The 21,745-nt window shown below is 40.8% G+C and overlaps 1 protein-coding gene and 1 long non-coding RNA gene across 4 annotated transcripts in view; both read left to right on the plus strand.

Moving 5' to 3' along the window:
* The window catches only part of fam184aa (family with sequence similarity 184 member Aa), a 92,878-nt gene that overhangs the window by 483 nt on the left and 70,650 nt on the right, over positions 1 to 21,745 (plus strand). For all 3 annotated transcript variants that reach the window (XM_085151933.1, XM_085151935.1, XM_085151934.1), the window contains exons 2-4: positions 15,796 to 15,873; positions 17,226 to 17,360; positions 17,629 to 17,727. In XM_085151933.1, coding sequence (XP_085008059.1) covers positions 15,796 to 15,873; positions 17,226 to 17,360; positions 17,629 to 17,727 — 312 coding nt within the window. The remainder of the gene's footprint in view (positions 1 to 15,795; positions 15,874 to 17,225; positions 17,361 to 17,628; positions 17,728 to 21,745) is intronic.
* Positions 2,000 to 8,823, plus strand: LOC146492179 (uncharacterized). Its single transcript, XR_014872471.1, has 2 exons — positions 2,000 to 7,256; positions 8,450 to 8,823. It is a non-coding gene; the product is annotated as an uncharacterized LOC146492179 (long non-coding RNA).

Below are 21,745 nucleotides of genomic sequence, written 5' to 3' on the forward strand. Positions count from 1 at the left end.
GTCGTTGATAGCTAAGAGCTTTCCAAATGCCCAGAGGAATGTGTTAATGTGCATCCACCCTCTCCCCACCACAGTTTAACTGTTTTCTGCCACCACTGGGCTGCCTTTGGTACCCAAGGACTGAGAGAAGTTATGTAATCTCGGAGGGATGCAGAGGTTTTTGCTTTCTTTGTAGTCCACCTGACACCAGGGTAGGATTCAGGGATACTATGCCCTGCAGTTGTAGGAGATTTAAAGTTGCAGCTACATTTTTTGAGCATTTAGGTTTTTGTCAGAGTGGAGCTGAGGATGTAATGTAAATAAAGCCGTTTATGCAGATTAAGGAGAGACAAAAGCAGGAGTAGATGACAGAAGATTTTACATAACACTCGTGGTGACGGTAACCCAGCGGGGAATTAGACACTCTGTAGGGTTGGATAAGCTGTGCAGATATCCACAGTATATCGGGATCAGATTGGAAATGTGGACATCCAGGATTAAAATTCAGTGTTTCAGTGGTTGATTAAAATGTATTTGGCGAGAGAGCAGCGGCAGCATTAAGGTCCACATTTTGTCAGCAATCCAACTGCGTGTTTGAACCCGGGGACTTTTTCTCTGTTTATTCTTCACCATGTTCCCCCCTCATGTTTGGTGTTTGTTTATGCGGTTTCAGGTTGTTTCCTGCTCCTCACCCCACATTAAAAAAAAAAAACAGCCACAAGCCACAATTATCGATCCAAATGAAAATGAAAGATTCGCCTCGCCGGCTGAATTACGAAGAGGATTTAGGACCTGAAATCAATCCCAAACTAGCTGAGGGATGTTTTACTTCACAACTCTAACTGGCAGATTGGATCTTTAAATACTTTCCCTAGTTTTTTGTAAAACAGCAGCTTGGCAAAATCTGTCATCTGCATGCCTCTCAGGCTTTTAAAGTATTTTGTGTAATCGATGTAAAATGTTTGCAGCCAAGTCAGCGATGGTTTAACTTTTTCAGCAACTTCCAAATGAGCCCATTTTTGAAAAAAAAAAGATTGTGTTGATGGAGTCCCTTAGATCTAATAGCTGCACAAATTGGGAAGCAATGCTGCATAATTAGATTGGAGTATGTGTAAAGCGGCATGTTGTGTGAGCAGGATCTGAAGCCGGAACAGTTTGTTGTATTAACAGATTTAAGCAGCATAGCTGGTTAAACACTTTCAAGAAGATATGGTGAAAGAGATACTTGGCATTTTCTCCAGCGCACCATGTGCCATGTAGAAAAACAAGCAAACATAAAAATAATAGTAAGCCGGCAGCTTCAGTGCCAGTCATATTTGTCCTGAGGAGATCTCAGAAATCCCTCTGTGTTTAACTTGGATTTTAACACAGATTCAGAGCTTGTTTTGTTGCATCGTCTGTCCTCCCTTAAAGCAAATAGCACCTTCCTCTGCTGTGGATCCATGTGTCTTTCGTTTTTAAAAATTGAAAGCGTCATGGCAGATTTATGCGTCTCTGTTTTGTTTGTGTGAGTGCGTAAGTGTGTGTTTATCTGCAGGCTACCGGTATCTGTGGCACATGTGTTACTCTTCTTTGGAAACATTTTAATTTCAGATGAGTGAGTCAGACATTCCCAGCGTTTCTATTCATGTGTTGTTCGTCCACGTTGTAAATCCGAGCTCTCAGCAGTGCTGTTGTGTGTATTTCGGTCATTCTGCCTCTGCCCACAGGACTACCCACGTCTTTGCAATTGTGCTTCTTTGTTAAATTCACAGGTGCTGCATTGCCTTACCTTTTCATGAGGGTCATGCAGCAGCAGCGTTAGACGAGGAAAGTGGGCCATTTTCAGGCTGCAGCATATTTCTCAAAAAGATCGAACGTCCGGTACCATCAGCAAAGAGATCAATGAAATGAAATTAAAATGATATATGCAAATTACCAAAAATCCATCATCAATCATCCACTATAATCCAGGATGAGGTTGTGTTACAGTAGATATTCTGCTGTGCTCTGATTCAGTGCAGTGCTCTGACATGCTCGATTTTTGCCCTAACATTACATCATCTTCACTGAAGAGACGATACAGTGACACACAGAGCACTAAACTTACTTTCAAGAGCTTACAGCAATAGCTTTGAATAGCCGTATTAAACCAGTCTAATCCTATTGTGAACCTCAAGGTGGAACTGTTTTTATCAGCTCAAATGAGAAATGTCACTTTTACCTGACATTTAAGATGTTAAATCCAGCCTCATAATCAGAGTTGTTGATGCAGTGAACACAAAATTTGCTTTGACCCTAAAAGTCTAAAGGTGATTTAAAAAAATCATCACCAAATTAGTAGAAAGTATTGATCATCTTCATGTGAGCAGCATCGCTAACAGCTCACGTTTCAGTGCAAAATCATTTCAGCTGTGTCCTCAGTGCTTAAACATCTGGCAGTGCATATAACCTCTTATAAAAGGATTTTTCTGGGAGTACAGCGTTGATTAAATTGAAGGCTGCACTACAATGTCATATGTTACATTCGTTTTATTCTTTAACACTCCGATCCGTTTTAAACATGAGAATTTATTGTAAAGACTCTGTTTGAAACACCTGCTCTACATTCATTTGCTTTCTACTGCTTATCTGGAACCTGGTTGCAGGGCTGGAGAAGGAGATGCCAACATCTCTCTCTCACCAGCTGCTGCCTCCAGCTCTTCTGGGGGAATACTCCCAAGTCATCCAAGAAACATAATCTCCAGCAAGTCCTGGGTCTGCCTGAGGGTTTCCTCCTGATATTTCCAAAACACCTCTCCTGTCCCTGCTTGTCTATTTCTTCCCTATTCATCCAAAACGAATGCTTCATCCCAAAATACAGACACATTTTCAGTTACACTGTAGCCTAGAGAGACTGGCAAAACCCACAAATGAGGGATATTGTGATGGTTGGGCCTTAAGAGTCATAAAATGTGGTCAACAGACACACCTGATCTCTTCTGTTTGTATTAATATATGAATTACATATATGCCTTTTGAAGTGTGAACAAACCTTTACATATCAGGAACCAAAGGTACACAGAGGCAACAGAATTGAAAGTTTGTCCAGTGGAAAAAACATTAAACCTAACTTTACGTTCTGGCAGTCCAATTTACAACAGCTATTGGATTTCAGCTGTTGCAAAGGTAATTTATGCTTTAAAATAAATTATTTGTTGTGTTTAAAATGCCATAGAGCAACGGTCTCCAACCTTTTTTGCGCCACGGACCGGCCTTTAAGGTGTCGCGGAAAAATACAACAAAATAAAACTAGTACTGGTACCGAAAAAAAGAAGATTTATTCATAACACACGTGAAAAGACCCAGGAAAACCGAGTTAACGATAAAAACGATAAAAAAATAACGCTGAAAACCGATAAAACCCCTGTAAACCATACATTTCACACCTGAGCCTCAACTCTCGCGGCCCGGTACCAAACGACTCACGGACCGGTACCGGTCCGAGGCCCGGGGGTTGGGGACCGCTGCCATAGAGGAATCAGTAAATGACCGAAGGCTGGCTGATAAGACTGCTGGTTGATGTTTATGCCTGGCAGACAGTAATGATTCATAACTCTGAAGCTTAGACATTACTTTGATTGAGTGACCACTTATTAGAAATTCATAATTGCCCGTCTGGGTTTGGCTAATATTCTTTGCAATAACTCTTGCAAACGTAAGTCAGTATTGAAAGATTTATCTAGCCTGAGTTTACAAAAACTAGCTGACAGCAGTGAAAGTGTCAGAATTGAGGACTAATTATCTAATTAGAGTTGAATTGATCTGCACATTTGGCTGAAACTCTCAAAACTCTTATCATCCACCAGGACACTAGCAAACCATCCAGGGTTAGGATTAAGTTTGGGTTTTGTTTTAGCCACATGCTAAATAGGTACATGTTCAGAAACATTACATAATTGCTTTTTAGTCTCATTAAGTCCTCCCAGAATACTCCACCCGACTGTATCCTCAGTTGAAGTCAACGACGTCCCACTCGCACTATACATCACATTATTAGAGCGCTGCTTTGCCAGAATCCCTCTGAGGCAGTCCAAAAGTCTTTTTCCATGGCCTCACCAAACTCCTCCCACAGCTGACTGGGACCACAGCTGCGGTGATTAGGATGCTCTACAGGTCTGTCACGGAGAAGCGAGAGCTGAATATGAAGCATAGTAGGGCTGGGCGATATGTTCTTAAATCCATATCGCGGTATAATTTGAAGCATGTGCGGTAACGATATATATCGCGATATATTCTTTTCTTCTGTATAACGTATTTTCCACACTATAAGGCACACTTAAAATCCTTTAATTTTCTCAAAAATCGAGAGTGTGCCTTATGTATGAATTCTGGTTATGACCTCGAATCGATTTCTGCCTGCAGAAATCTGTTAAAAAATGTTTTAGTACAACTTTGGTAAGCCGCACTGCTTGATGGATTGTCAGAGCATTACGGCTGCCGTAGTGAGGAGCTTCGCGGAGTAATCTGGGTCCAAAACTCCGTCCGCTTCAGGTCCCAAAGTCAAACGAACACTAAGAGTTAAAAACGATCTAAATTCTTTAATCTTTAATAAAATCATCAGCATTGCTGCTTTACCAGGTGTAACAATTAAGTTTAACATCCACGAAAACAGAATTTATTAAATGTAATGGAGTTAGAAGTTAACAGGAAGTTAGCTCGCTAGTTTCCACCTAAACATTTCATACCATGTTCTGACAGAGACTTTTGAAACTAATTCAAACGTACAGCTCTGCTACCACTTCCAACATAAATGAAGACAGAAAACTAAACAGCAGTGGCGTTTGAGGGGTTACTGAAGTTGGACTACCTGGTATATAATGTTGTGCTACGTGATTGCTAGCAACACAGCTATGTTAGCATAACATTAGCACAGTGAAGCTGGAGGATGAACGCCAACTTTTTTTCCACTCATTAAAAGTTAACGTGAGGGATTCTGGTGGTCAGAGACAAATGCAATCGCCAAACTTCAGTCAGAAGAACAACTAAGATTATTCACCCACAATACGAGGTTAGTTATTAATATACTGCAACAACATGGGAACAGAGCAGCTGCGAGAGAATTCAACATTAATGAATCAATGTTACGGAAGTGGAGGAAGCGCAGTTTTTGGCTTTCCCCATATTTCAAAAGTGCTTCATCTCTTTGCCATGACTGTCGCCCGCCATAATTTGCAGATGATAATGGTTTTAGCCGCTGCGATGCTTTCAACCAAAACAGGCGCAGCTTGATGACATCATCAACATGCGCTATCGCGATAGAGCGGTATAGTCAAAATCTCCATCGTTTCTATCGTATATCGTTTATATCGACCACCCCTAAAGCATAGCTGTCCATTTTTCAGTTGGTCTTCGATTGATCTACGACCCCACCCTCCAAAGCTATTCATGTGTTGTTATTCCATGTATTAAATCCCATTTCAGGCACTATCTAAAGCTCTGGTTATAATCTAATCTAAGAATCAGATTATGGATACAAGCGGCTGGAATGAGCTTTCTCAGCTCCACTCTCTCTGAGGATGGCTGGCTTCTCCCTTAGTGAGAGGATGAAGAGTACAGTCATTTGAGGGAGACTCAGAGTAGTGCCGCTGCTCTTCCACATTCAGAGGAGCTAGTTTGGGCATCCGCCTCCTGGGTGAGGTATTCCAAGCAAGAGGAAGCACCGTGGTCGACCCAGGACACACTGGAGAGATTACAGTCCTTGGCTGGCCCAGGAAGCCTTGATGTTCCCCCAGATAAGCTGGAGGAGGAGGCTAAAGAGGGAGGGATCTCTGCTTAGGCTGCTGCCCCCTGCAACCCCGCCCTGGATAACAAAGAGAAAATGGATGGATGGATGGATGGAGTGCATTCAAAATGTAAAAGATACCTGGATCAGTCCCCAGACAGCAGGATCAGGCGAGGCTTACTTTTAGGTTGTAACATGCTGTTATGGCTGTCACAGAAACATTTTTCTGTCAAAGACACAGTGTGCCTTTGTTCTTGCTTTCTGTTTCTGAGGTTGTGATGTAGCCTAGTGATGCTCAGGGAGGAAAAGTGTGCGTGAGCTGAGTGTCCTTGGAGCGCCTGAGCTTCGAAATGAAAACAGAAGGAACAGATGCGAAGTGTCTTTAAACCAGGAAAAAGTAAATGCGCTGTGCTCGTCGGCTAATTGGTAAGAGAGCCTGTGTTGCCACTTCATGGAGCGTCTGGTGAAGGAAAACATTGGACTAAAAGCTCAAATGACGAGGTATCCCATTAAGACTACAACGCATCTGAGAGCCAGGCTTTCATTAATCCTTTAATTAGTGCATATGATGGTAATCCTCTGAAAATGACAAGAGCAGAGCAACAGAGTTTTGTCAGAGCCAAATGCTGCAGTTGTTCCTCTCCAGGCTTTAGTGACCTTTCTCCTGTGGTTTGATCAATAGTGATCGACTTTAGCCTCAGAGAGATCCGTCCTGGGTGCCCCCACTGTCATTTTTAGCATCATCCCTTATCCATCCTGCACACAGAAGCTCTACATTTGAGGCCTCGATGATAGAGGACTCCGACTGTAAATCCTGTGCATTACTGTTCGGAGGAGAATTTGCTGTTAAACAGTCTGTAATGATAGATGCGGTTCAGTTTGATTGATTTAACACATGCTGCGTGGAATTCAGCTGATCGACTTTAATGATACTCTTCTATGATGCTTTAATGGGTGTAAATTTTATAGGAGTTTATTTTTAGAGGAGTAAAAGGACGCAGCAGGAAACTTTTTAATCTATTCATACCTAACTCAAAATTATTTTAAGATAATACTCTGAAATGTTGGCTTGCAGAGGGCAAAAAGTGGTGTTAACAAGCTTCTGTAGTTCCCTTTTCCTGTCCAGCTAGTCGATCAGCTCTAGCCTGGATGATTAAAAGGGAGACTTTGGTCAACAATGTCTAGAAGAAGTAAAGATCATAAAAGGCTTCTGTAGGTGAACCCCCTTGAAGATTAATTAATGGTTTGCTTCCAAGGCTTTCTCACTCAGTCTACTTTTGGAAGCACACTACCAGGGTGTTGCTCTCCATCACACTCCCAGATTTCCTCGGGTTCACAGACAGTCTGCGGTGGAGGCTGCAGAGCCATTAACAGGGGTTAGGTGTTGCCCTTGAAAGATGAGCTTTTTCACTGTGGTATAATAATTATATTAAAATATCAAGGCTAAACTAGAACTAGCATGGTAGGTCATGTTCTTCTCTGCATCTCATGTGCTTTTTGCACAGTTTAGTCCACCTGTTGGGTTAATGCAGACGTTCCCAAAGTGTGGGGCCCGCCCCCTAGGGGGGGCGCAGAGCCATTGCAGGGGGGGCGCGGCATGAAAAGGGAAAAAAAACCCAAAACAACAACGCTTGGACACTGCTAGCACGGGCGCCCACGCAAACGCAAAGCAGGAAATGAAGCATAGCTGAATATGTTTCCAAACCAACTTCATTCTAAGCCAAAGACTAGAAAAATATGGTGAAGCAAATCTTCCCTTTGGTTTCACCTGCACAAGTGCCGAGGTAGGTCTCCCTGCAGAATTGGTTTTCCCTTCGTTGGGAGCAGCGCTGGGCTGTTTAAATCACGGACAAACAGTATCCCACATTCTTGATTTGTATTTCACAAACACTTGTTGTAATGACTAACTACTCCTGACATTTTGGAAATGTTAGCTCTTTATACAGTAAAGTTACAGTGGGATACAAATAACATCAGGTCGTTCCTGCCACAATTTGTTCTCTCGGTTCAAATCACGGACAAACAGCATCCAACAGTTGTTTATGTTTTTGAACCCATTTTGCAGAGGGATTTTTTGAAAAATGTATTGATAGCAATGTTGAATATTATTACACAGGGAAAAAAACAACTACATGTTATTTACAATTACACCGTGACGCCTCTGCCTTTCTAAATGGAGGGACAGTAACTGTGTATATATGTAAGTGTGTAAAACCTGCAGATAGTCAGATTAACAGTATTTCGTTTCTATCTGCCATTCTGCAATTCATCTCATGGAAACAATAACGTGCACACAGCGTGACGTGAAAAAAGGCACATACCTTTGAGGTTGCACGACGAACTCTGTATTCCTCGTCCACACGTAACCACAAAAAAGGAGTTTTAAAAAATCTCCGTTCTCGGTGATTCGAAACGCCGTTTACGTGGACGAAACAGCTGCGTGTTCAAAAATACCCGTGTAGGTGTGGACGTAGCGTAAAAGGGTTAGTAGTTTATTTTCTTACTACCTGTAATTTATTGCAGATTTCTTGTATTTGCTTAATTGTTTACTAAATGTTTGAGGTGTAAAATAAACGCAATGGAGCAAAATATGGGTGTGTGTGGTTGGAGGATGTGTTCGTGCGTGCGTGCGTGCGTGCGCGCGCGCGACGGGGGGCGCGAACATTTTTCTTGTAAAACAAGGGGGGCCCAGCAAAAAAAGTTTGGGAACCACTGGGTTAATGGGAGATAAATACACTGTGTATCTATCTAGCTGTTCTTGAAGCACACTGTAGTTTTTTATTCCTTATGCCAGTAGAGTGAGATGAGCAACAGTGAAAGTGGTACAAAAAGGTGTTTCATGATGTTTTTGTGTTTTTTTCCAGCACTGAATAGCTATGTGTAGCTGCAGGCTGTTGTATTGCCTTTAGGCTTGTTTTGATTGGAGCCTCGGGACAGAAAATGTTCCTGTGAGACCTCCAGCAGAGAAGAAAGGAAGAAACTATTGGCTGTCATTCTCTTCCTTTTGTTGTCAAACTTGTCATATCCAGCAGTGGACGTGTGCATGCTCTGCTTCACTTTCATGCATTTCTCTTTGGGAACCTGTTCGGTAAAAATAACACGGAACAAGTGCTGATGCATGAACTCCACAACCCCCTCCTAATGGCTACATTAAACATATACAGATAAATAGATAGTTGTTATGTATTCAGCTGTGTGTGTTGCTTAAAATCACACAGTTGTGCTACATTTATCATGGCTGGAAGTTCCTCATTCTCTGCTGCTGCAAACATTAATCAGCTTGTTATGGCGTGTCAGGTTGCATCTGTGTGGTAGACAGATGCCAGTGAAGTCTGTTTATTCTGTAGTGCTCTGAGAGTGACACATATCACACTGTGTTTGCCTTTTTCACCCTAAAATCTGAGCCAAGCAAGTTTTACAGTCTGCTTCTATGCAACCACGCATAAAATGTTTATCACCTTTGCAAATCTGAACTGCTGCAGATTTGTTTAATGTGGAAAAATTCAGAACAGCTACAGTAAAAATCTTAGGTCTTTTTAAAGAGTAAGAGCAGGCAGTCAAATAGTTTCACATCATATCAACTATTAGAGCCTTACTGATATATCGGCAGCATTAATATATCAGTATCAACACATATATTGTAAAAAAGCAAATAATAGAAGGAAGAACCACCATGTAATCATGTTATGTGTTGATGTTGATGATGTAGTTTGTCCACCAGAGGACACTTAGATTACACTTAAAATTACACGAGTAATCCACGACTTGTTTTAACACTACAGTTACATTATTTTTAACCCGCATTGTCGTATTATATTAGCAAGGATTTGTCAGATTTTTTAAATTGCCAAATATTGGCTTTGGTCTTGAAAATCCTGTATTGGTCCCGCTCCATGATCGATATCAGATTTAGAGACTACTATAGAATAAAAGGCAAAAGTTTAGGTTGGACAGTTTTACATATTTTTTAATCCACTCTCACATCTACAAACGCTTGTGTAAATTGAAGCCTTCTTTTAATTCTGGCTGGATGTCTCAAAGATGTTGCACTGAATACATCCTATAATCGCAGAAAATGCTACAAAGCTCATCACAGACTGTCTTCTTATTGGTAATGTTCTCTGGCTAACCTCAAAACCAAAATAATTTTTTATCAGTGTTTCCCAGTGTACTGTGTGACCAATAAATTAATGGCCGATATGTGCAGCTGCCTCTTCAGTAAGTTTCTTGTCTTGTAGATGAGCTCTAACTCCACTTTCATGGACAGCAGGAAAGTGCAGTAGTCGTTGCTCTGTTCTGCAGCCTCACTGAGCTCAACATAGAGGCTTGTTAACAACCTCTCCACCTCAAATCAAATCAAATCACTTTTATTGTCACATCACATGTGCAGGTACACTGGTACAGTACATGCGAGTGAAATTCTTTTGTGCGAGCTTCACAAGCAACAGAGTTGTGCAAAAATAAAAATAAAGGAAAAGTAAAATTAAACACAAAAAACAGCTGTTGCTTGGGGGAGCTCGCGACGAGGCTGCCATACTCGGCGCCATCTTAGCCTTAGCCATCCATCCAGCCACCTGTCACAGGCTCTTTTTACACCTAATTTATACTAAGGTGTAGTCTACACAAGTAGCAGCCATCGTTGCCAGCATTTATACCTGCACATGATGATGTGCAGTTACATTTTTAGCTAGCTTTACGTCAGATTGCGGCATATGTTATGGTACAGGGTTTCAGAAAGGTATGCGGTCTAAGTTTAAGTATTTAAGTATAAATCCCCTGTTAGAGTAGCCTTCCAGTTCACACAGGGTCTTAAGAGCTGAGCAAGAACTGTCATCACCACAGTAGTTCGAGAAGAGTCTACAACAGAAGAAGAGCATCTCTAGAGCGGCAGCTGAATGATATCGAGGGCTGCCGCAACAGCGACCTGGTACATCTGCTGATAGGAAAATAGAAGATGGGCTGGGGCTAGTTGGTTAGAAGTATCCATCCATCCATCATCCATCCATCCATCCATCCATGCATCTATCCATCTATGCATCCATCCATCCATCCATCCATCCATCCATCCATCCATCGTCCATCCATACATCCATGCATCCATCCATCCATCATCCATCCATCCATGCATCCATCCATCCATCCATCCATCCATCCATCCATCATCCATCCATGTATCCATGCATCCATCCATGCATCCATCCATTCATCATCCATCCATCCATCCATCCATGCATCCATCATCCATCCATCCATCCATCCATCCATCCATCCATCCATCCATTCATCCATCCATCCATGCATCCATCCATCCATCCATGCATGCATGCATGCATCCATCCATCCATCCATCCATCAATGCATCCATCCATCCATCATCCATCCATCCATCCATCCATCATCCATCCATCCATCATCCATCCATCATCCATCCATCCATCCATCCATGCATGCATCCATCCATCCATCCATCCATCAATGCATCCATCCATCCATCATCCATCCATCATCCATCCATCCATCATCCATCCATCCATCCATCCATCCATCCATCCATCCATCCATCCACCCATCCATCCATCCATCCATCCATCTTCTTCTGCTTATACTAATTCCATTTGTCAGCTGAGCAGTATCTTCCAAGCCTCCTTGAGTGGCCAATTATACTTTTCCCACAGTTAATACACCTGGGCAGCGCTCCCAAATAAAGTCTATGAGTAGGAAACACTGTCATCTATTTTATGGTGACACCAAACATTGAAAAGCTGCAAATCATTAAATCTGAAAAGCCGTAATCAGAGAGTGTTTGACAGCTTTGCTAAATGATTTATGTAGATGAAAAGCTTTGTTGACTTTTCTTTTTCATCAGTAAATTCATCACTCATTAACAGTCCAAGTCAATAACACTATCTAATTACCAAGTAAGGTTTTATCAGTGGTTAATCACAGCAGAATTTCCTTTCCAGCTGGGTTACTTTGACACAATTGCTCTGTGAGAAATTATTTATGGAACTCAAATCTCACTTTTATACCATAGATACAAATAGAGATGTTAGGTATCTTCATCCCTGCGAAATGGCGAGACAAAGAAGAAAGTGTAAGAGAGAGAAGGGAGAGAAGAGAGGGGAGATAAAGAACAAAAAAGGGAGATGAAAGGATGGGAGCAAAGAGAGAGGAGGGAAAGAAGGAGATGAAAGCAGCAGGCACAGCAGCGTCATTAAAATAATCATGTATAATTGAAGGAACAGTTCCACGGCAGACTTACTGCTGGGAATCAAGGCTCACTCTCAAAGAGAGCGGAGGGTTGAAATCCACCTTCCTCTCACTGATTTTGCTGCCAGCTTAAAAACATAAAATAACCAATGACAAAATTTCAGCTTAGCACCAATAAAAACATTCAGGCGGGATTGTTGTAAAGTGGAAAAACACAAATGAGCAGATCGTATGTCACTCTTTTAGTGAGGAGGATACCAGGCAGTGGTTAAAGGGAAGAGAAATCAATTCTTTTAATTTCATTTTATTTCAGATTAATTCAGATTCAAGGCTTTTTGTTTTATTTTGCAATTCCTCGGCTGGAAGTGTGGGTCCACTCCTTCGCTCTATGGCGAGTCAACCATTTTGTAGTGCAGCTCAAAGTCTCAGCTGCAAATTGCATTTATATGGGCTCAAATTGTGGTCATAAATATTTTGTACCTGTATTTAGGATTATATAGGATTTGTATGTGTAAAAAAGATTTGTGTGTGGACTACGAATTTTGACCCTATTTTTCTTCCTTTCATCTGATTGGCCAATGTCATGTCAATCACAAATTTAACTATCCAATCAGAGAACAGACGGGTTTGGCTATTGGAGGGGTGCTTTATGGAGCTTCAGGTCCTTGAAGGGAATAAATGCCCTTTTACATGCCAGCCCAGCGTTTTCCTTCATCACCAGGAAGGAAAACAGTCTGTGGTCGTCCGAGTTTGGTGATTTTTGTGTCACAGGTTTATGTGCTTAATATACCTCCAGAGCCTTTTCAACAGCGCTGCGGACCTCGAGGGGAGGCAGTGTTGTAGAAATGACACAGTCTTCACTAGTGGGGATAGTTACAAAGCTTTCTTTGTTATGAATGAGCATACATGTTTTTATTGAACATATGAAGAACCAGCAAAAAAAACAGAACTCTTGTAGAGGACATAAAGTCAGAGATAGAAAAGACAAGGAGCAGGTGCATCTAGTACAGGTAGAGCTGCTGCAAAAACCAGCTCAGCAGCACAAATTCTGGATTCTTGGCTTTTAGTTAGCAGTTAGCATTAGCAGCACATCCTACGTCCGATGTGAAAGGACCTTTATGCTGCGCACTGTGACTCACAGCAATGGTCCCGGGTCAGCCCTGACTTTGTGTTAAACTAATCCTAAAGTAATAATGGTATTTCTAACCACTAATATACCACAACTGTATCCTTTCAACAGCTGCTGAAAGTTAGGGGACCTAGCTTCTGTAGGATATTTATATAGAGATCCTCCAGCTTCAAACTGTATTACCTTCAAGGACCTGCAGTTCAAAAAAGTCCCCCTCCGACAGCCAAACCGATCTGTTCTCTGATTGGATAGTTAAATTTGTGATTGACATGACATTAACCAATCAGATGAAAGGAAGAAAAATAGAGTCAAAATTCGTACTTGTACCTTGAAAGTTGAGTGCAGAGTTTCACACGTATTTTTTGGCTAAGTCCACACAGAAATCTTTTTTACACATACAAATCCTGATTTACAAGTACAAAATATTTATGACCACAATTTGAGCCCATACATTTAGCACATACTGCACTACAAAATCACAGCAAGTTCTCCATCAACTAAAACCATCATGCATTATGACCTATTTGTGGTTTAAAAAAGAAAGAAAAAACCCCAAGAAGAAATAAGTATATTTTTTTCCCTGATGAGATAACGTCCATCATGTCAGCTGTGCACTGGCAACCTCCTCCTCTGCCTCCAGTTTTTTTTTTTTAATCTAAAAGTGCAGAGAAATGTCAGTCACTATATGCAGAAAATAGCATCACTTAGATGTCTGTGGCCTCCACAGGGGTGAAGATATTTCTCGTTGTTTAGTGACAGGGATACTTTGGAATATCTGGTGCTTAATCATAAACCAAATTAATAAAAATAAGAATACTAACCCTAACCCGAACTCACAGACACCTTACAAGCAATTAAATAATAAAATCACAGTTTGCATAAAGACACCGTAGAATTAATCCAGTCCGAAGTAATAAATCAAAATAAACAGATCTGTACAATCAGACCACTGCATTTGGCAACAAGTGTGCTTGTAGCTCAAAACGCTCACCGGTACTGAAAATACAATTATCCTATTTTACCTCAGACACGCAGCTAGATGTTGCTCCGGGTCAGTTGGCTCACTGAAATGATTTCTCTGCCTCCCACGTGTCAACTTATTTTTTCTTCACGGTGCATTTCTGAGGATGCAGCACATTCAGTGTACATACTTTAGACAGCAAGTTTGAAACTGGAAAATTCAGAATTTTGCATTTGCAACGCAAAAGAGAGAGAAGACATGGGAGGGTCATTCCAGGCTCAGTAGACAGATAAAGCTGGGTGTCATCAGTATAGCAATAAAGATATATGCCAAACTTCCTAAAATGTTACTTAAAGATAAGGAAGACAAATAATAAATAAAAAGGGGCCTAAGACAAAGCCCAGAGGCACTAATTACATAGTTGTTCAGTGTGATTCCAGTTACTGGGTCACATTCATTATCATTAAGATAGCTTAAAGGCTGTAGTAAGGCTCATCTCCTCTGGGGTGGCTCTACCTCAGGTGGTACAGCTGCATGTAGTCTTCTGCACGTCACAGCTGCTGATCCCCTTTCTGTCAAGCGAAAGCAGCAAAATCAAAATAATATAGTGTAATATAGAATATTAAACAGCTGTTATATTGAGTTGGTGTGATACAGTATGTATCACAGCAGTGGTTTTAGTATTTCTTGCTGAGTACAGGGAAGTTTAATAAAGTTGCAAATACCCTGCAGTGATGATTACTCAACTGTTGATCCCAGTGGTCTTTAAAACGTCAGCAGTGTTGCCCATAAAGGATAAATATCCCCCACCACTATACCTTTATGTCCACTTCTTGCTGTAGATTTGTATGTAGCCTTTTCCTCTCACCTGTAAATGGAGTAAAAGGTGGACCCGCTCGTCTCGATGCCAGCGGGGCTGTAATTCAGCTGACCGTGACTGGATATTAGCTGCTCTCCCTGCAGGCTTCAATTTGCTGAAGCTTAAGCTTTTTTTTTTTTTTTCTTTCAAAGCCCTTGCATATCATTTACCTCCAGCACTTGTAAAACCTACTTATATTCCTGGTAGAGAGAGAGCAAGCATGACTGACGAGATGTTATTCACTTAGGCTTGTGCAATGTGCAGCAACCAGTAGAGGGCTTTCCTGTGACCACAGGAATGTCTGTGCTTACTGTGAAATGTTCACTTATCTCCTTTGCACCAAATTTATTATCGAACACCCGACCCCTCGCCCCCCACCTCCCTTTGTGGGACTTTTGTTGTGTTTTGTGTGTAGCGTAGTCCTGGCCCTGTTTTACTGTCTTTAATCAGAACACGAAACATCATTCTCTCCTTTCCTGATGCTGTTGGTATTGATTTTGTTGCACTCTTGATGCAGAGCTGAGCTCAGTCTTCACTTCTATTGATCTGATATTGAAACAGTTAATAAGAGCTTTCTTTCCTGTCTTCTGGCTCAAGAGTTGGGAGGTCGCCTTGTAATCGGAAGGTTGCCGGTTCGAGCCCCGGCTTGGACAGTCTCGGTCGTTGTGTCCTTGGGCAAGACACTTCACCCGTTGCCTACTGGTGGTGGTCAGAGGGCCCGGTGGCAGACTCGCCTCTGTCAGTGCGCCCCAGGGTGGCTGTGGCTACAATGTAGCTGCCATCACCAGTGTGTGAATGGGTGGATGACTGGTTGTGTAAAGTGCTTTGGGGTCCTTAGGGACTAGTAAAGCGCTATATAAATACAGGCCATTTACCATTTTCTTTCTGTGATCTAATTCTGCTCATTTCTCCAGGTAATTTATGCTCTCAACACCAAGAACGATGAGCACGAAGAAGAAATCGAGTCCCTGAAAGAAGCTCACGAGGACGAGGTACAGACACCGAACACCCTGTTATTATGTGGAGGAAAATACTCTGTGATTGATAAACAGCCGTGTGGTTTGTCACTTTTCTGGTGTCAAACTGCTGTGGGAATGAAAGTGTGTTTAAATGGTGTTATTTCATTTACATTATAAAAGTGTGGTGAAGCAGAATTCTCCTTAGTGAGGTTTCCCCGTCATCTGTTTGGTATTTTCGTCACTGTGGAGAAGAGAGGAGCAAATTCAGTGGCAAACGGCAGTTTTGTTATCAAGGCTAACCATGGTTTTACTGTCTGCCACCCTCCTGCAGCGAGCAGGTCAGCACTGCAGAAAGGGTTTAATTTGACTGAGGGGTGATTAGGAAAGTTAAACTAAAGATGAACTTAAATCTTAAGAGCATCTGTTAACCACAGATGTTTCCAGATGCAAAGTTCTGACTTCTCGGCTGATTAATTCATCTAACAGCTAAATCACCATGGCAGGTACAGATGTTTCCAGTGGTTTGTGGTATAGCTTCCTAAGGGTTGATGATGCTCACTGTTAAACACATGACTCCAAAAATCTCCCAGAGGTATTAATCTGGGTCAAATCTGTTCCCTTCAAAACAGATGTTCCCTGTTCCCTGATGTCTATAGAAACATCCACATTTATTGGGTTTCTTCTTAATGTGTTCAGCCGTAATGTGCCACAGGTATTATGAAATTACGTGATTAATCACATCACCAGTACTTTTTTTGTCCAACCTCACATACAAGAACATAACAAAAGCACAGCAGAGTTCCCCCAGATTGTCCACTTAATTCAAAGGGTTCAGCTGATTCAGTGTAATCGGTGTGGATGGTTACCACCAGCTTCCTTATGTTCTAAATGTTACGATTTTCTGAACTGGTTTCAAAGACACAGAATAAGTCTGGCACCAAATCAAAACCCATTATATTCAGTGGTGGGCAGAGTTTATTTTAGGACGTGAACTTGGCCTTTACAAAACTGGTTTAAACCTACTTAATTTCACTGGTATTTCTTTTAGAGGGAAGCTCTAGTGCACTGTAGTCTGCAAGATTAATTAAATGAGTGTTAAATTTTTAAAGTGAGAGTTTTCTCCCCCTGCCAACATTTCTTGGAGTCCACGGTGTTGCGCTGGCACCTTTTTCTTATTTATTTTCACATATTTCTCCTTAGGTCTTATTTCCTGCTACTCTGTTTGTAAATTTATGATATTTTTCCACTTTGGAAAAGAACAAAACAGTTTTAATCCTGCTCATAATCAACTTAATCATAATTGCCTAAACGTGAGCTGAACTGTGTTTTAAATTTAAGTTCTGTTCTGTTTTAAAGCACTGGCTGCTTTCTTTCCTCTTGCTCAGGTCCAACACATCGTGACAGAAACCAGAGACAAGATCATGCAGTACAAGACTAAAATGGCGGACGAGGCGGATCTGAGGCGGCGGCTTGCCAGTCTGGAGGAATCTGTAGAGCTCCACGAACACATGAAGAGACAGGTCATTCAGCGCTGCCGGGCACCACGTGGCTTCATTTAGTTTGGTTGTATCGAGCCAGGCTTTGCTTAGTTTGTGTATTGCTTCACATATTCCCACGTTGTCATCTTTAAGCCATAGTATGTTTTAATGTTGTAGCTTTTTAATGTGGATTATTTAGCTGTAAAAAACTGGATAGTATCAACTTAACATATAATACAGGAGTGGGTGTGTTATATTGCAGTTGTATGTTTCCATATTTATGTAACACTGTTGTGCTTGTTGTCTTCAGGCTCTAGCAGAGTTTGAGATGTACAGACAGAGGATGGAGGACTCGCAGCTGTGCACAGAGGCCCAGCACACACAGAGGGTGGTTTCTATGAGCAGAGAGGTAAGGTTGGGCTCATAACAGAAATAATACCTGATTGTTAACTTTCATGCATGAACCCAATTCTGAAAAGTGTTGGGATGCTGTGTAAAATGTAAATGTCATCACACATACACATGCAGAACATGCAAAACTTATCAAAGGTTTAAAGTGAGAAGATGCTGACTGTATGTGATTCTTGTTGTCTTTGTCATTTTTTTTGCTTCATGATACTCCAAATGTTTCACATGCAAGGTCTTACCTGAAAAAGATGGGAGCATATGTTGCTCTAAATCTGTTTATAACTTTCAGCATTGCTGGTGCCCTTCCAGATGTGCAAACTGCCAGTCCCTGAGGCACTAATCCACTTACACCATAAGAGATACAGAGTTTTAGCCTGAGTGCAAATAGTTCATTTCTCCTTGAGGATAAAGAATCCACTTTTTCAGATGTGAATTCTTCTGACCACAGAACAGTTTTTCAACTCGCCTCAGTCCACTTTAGATTACCGTTTGCTCAGAGGATCAGCGCCCAGGGGACGATAGCGCTCCAGGATCATGTTAACATATGGCTTCTTCTTTGCATATAGAGCTTTAACTGGGTGGCACAGTGAACAGTGGAAGTATTCCTGAGTCCATGCAGTGATCATGACAGAATCACGTCTGCTTTTAACCCTTTAAAACCGGTCAGAGCGGGCACGCTCCGTTTTGCGCAACTACTTTTAAATCCCGGTAGCTCTGCAACCATGTAAGCTAGCGCAATAGTTTTTTTTGCATATGAAACCAGAGGAGTTGTACTTACATCTTATGCCATCAGCTTGTCCTCGGTCACAGTTTCCTTCCACATATTGCTTTGCAAAAACTGCATAAAAAACGCTTGCAGCAACAAAAACATAATATTCCAGAAACAGGTTTTGCCGATCCGATCAGCTGTTTGTAACACTTCCTAGGTTGGAATAGACGTCATCGGGAACTATCGCATGTCCGCCATGACCTGCCCGAAACCGGAAGTGACGTCATTTTTGTGGAAATGTAGTCTTTTACCATCAGGGCCTCATGAGCCTATACTGGTGTTTTTAAAAGTTATCTTTGACTTTATGACTTTCTGTGTCGTTTCTGGGATGCTTAGGACTCATATTGCACTGCTGGAAATAGTTTATTTTGATGCATATGCTGTTTTTTTTGCAAATTTGCATTATAATATTTATTTTCATTTTTCCTGCAGTATATAAAAATTGGTGTATTTCAAAAATAAAACTATGAAGACACTTAAAATAAATTTCCTGTGGTGGGAAACTATTTTGTGCAACTTTTTTTATTTACAGTTTTGAGGGATAAGCCTCTTAAATTTCTCTAACTAGAAATATATGTTAAAAAAACAAAAACAATTTTCAATTTTTTTGTAGTTTATTGCACTTTTTTGCAATTTATGTAATTACTATGCACTTAATGCAGACATATTATTAAAATTTGGGCTATAACGGTTGTATTGATGTATATCAACTTGAAATGCTCCCAAAAATAGCACTACAACTTGTAAAAATATAATATAAGCTCTGGCGGACTTGGTTCTATGGTAGGTCTTAAAAGGTTAATGCATGCTGTCCGAGGGCCTGATGATCACGGGCATCCAGTATTGATTTTTGGACATTGGAGATTTCTCCAGATTCTTGGAATCTTGTGATGATGTTACGTACTGGATATAAAAATCCTTTGCAGTTTCTATTTCACTTCTGTTTTCTATTTTGAATAAAAGATGAGTTTATTATATTTGCAAATCTGTTCCTTGTGTGTTTAATTACATATCACACAGCATCCCAATGTTTTTGTATTCAGGGCTGTAATTGTAAAAATGTGTTAAGTGTGTTTTGCTCTAAATGCACAACAGGAATGGTTTATTTGTGCTGAATGCAGGTTAATCAATCAAACAAGACTGATACAAGCATTAGTGAGTAATACTACTTCACACCACAGACTGTATCCCTTAATAGGTTTTAACTGGCACATATGATAAAATTTATCAAATATGTTATATTATTGTTTAATTTATAAACTGAAAGACAACTTAAATTGACATCAATTAGATGTTGATGCAGGTAAAGGACGCTGTCATCAGGCTGTAATGACGGCATCAAAATAATTTAAAAATCTATAATAATGAAGCCCACCGAATTAATTCTGAAGGTCTGTGCTTCGGTCACATCTTGATTGAAAATTTTTTTTTTAAAATCATTGTCCAAATACTTATGGCCCTAATTTAATATGCACTATGTAATGCTACAGCCACATTTGGGAAAACAGCGGGTGGAGACTGTGGTGTGACCTGAAAAAGATGTATTGGAAAAAATAATTATAACTTTTAAAACTGGGACCCCGTTTGTGACCACTTGCAGTTAGCTGCCATCTTTAAAGCAACTTCAGCGCATCAAGACAGTGATAAAAGTCTGCAATCAGTTTGCAATTAAATGGAGTCAAGTTGGCAATTATGTGTGATCTGTTTGTGATTGACTGAGACAAATCTGTTGGCATCTGTTTTAAATATTTTGCTGTCCAAACACACAGAAGTTCACATTAACTCCTTACATCCACAGTTCAGCCAGAATCTCACAGATCTGAAGCAGAAATTTCTCCACATATAGTGACGTAGTAGCTGAAGGACATGGCACCCAGCTGAGTTTAGTCCCCGACTGCAGAGAGACGCGTTGCAGACAGGTTGCAGTCATCAGCATAGAAAGACATGTTGGCTGTCTGTATTTTTAAATTAGACAGCAATTATTTGCAAACCTTCATCAGTCTGAGAGTGATTTCAGTCAGTCTGAGTCAGACCGTGATTGTTTGGACAGGTTGCCTCCCACCAGGTAATCTGTGCAGACAGCGTGGAACACCCACAACCTCTGTGTCATTTAGCGCTGCCAGTTTCACTATTTTAATTTAACATGTGGTACTAGCAGTCAGAAATGATGAGTTGGAGGGGATAGGTATGAACACTATAAATAGTATTTATCCGCCTATCAGAAAAATCAGATGCATGACACACATACTAGGAGACTGGATCTGCCTGTGGGTGTCTCTCTAGTGGTACAGTGTAGAAATAAAAAAAATAGAAAGTGTTCGATTGAACAAAGAAAATACTGACAGTGTACATTACATACATAATGACAAAATATTATGTATTACATACAGACAGATACACACCCACACAGTTATGCTTGTAGAGTAGCAGCAACATGTTTTTAGTAATGCAGCACACGACACTAAAACAAGCGTGACACACCAGTCACATGGGCAGGAGCATCTGCCAGTGACACACGAGTGGTAAGCTGTTTACGAGCTGCACACAGCAGGGGAATGTCATAATCATTACTGGCATATGTTGATAATGAATACGAATTTAACTTTTAGTGCCACAAACGCGCTCTTCACTGCTGCACTCTTCTTTTGTACGCACCTCGCTCCCAAAATTAAAGTTGCACTCAGAATGAAGTGCTACTTGGCACGTTTGATTAGGAGAAGGCGGTAGGTTGCTTATTTATACAGTAAGTGTTCACTTCATTATAAGGAAGTATGATTTCTACTTGTTATAGTCTGCTGTTACTTCAGTATTGCACAGATTATGTTATGCTACAATAAGATAGATAGAAGATAAAATAATCCTTTAATTGTCCCACAAGGGGAAATTTGGTTGTAACAGCAGCCAGAAAGACACATATACAACAAACAGGACACACAACAGAAACATACACAATTCTTCTTACATATTTACATTAAGGACAATGGTTACTATAAACAGAGAACTGTACAGTTATTAAATAAAATTAAATAGATATTAATCTAATATTGTTACATGTATCATGTCATCTGTCATGTCATACGATCATGTGACACAGTTTCATATGCACTTGTCTGATGAATGTGGGCACAAAGGAACATCTCAGCCCTACTTAGATGTAATGAGCTGGTGGGTAAATGAACTCAGCTCTTTATCTCTTACATTTGGATTGTTGTGTGTTATCTTTGGACTTTAAATGCTTTCACAGTGTCTG

Source organism: Neolamprologus multifasciatus, chromosome 23, assembly GCF_963576455.1.
Source record: "Neolamprologus multifasciatus chromosome 23, fNeoMul1.2, whole genome shotgun sequence".
In the NCBI taxonomy this organism is placed as follows: domain Eukaryota; kingdom Metazoa; phylum Chordata; class Actinopteri; order Cichliformes; family Cichlidae; genus Neolamprologus; species Neolamprologus multifasciatus.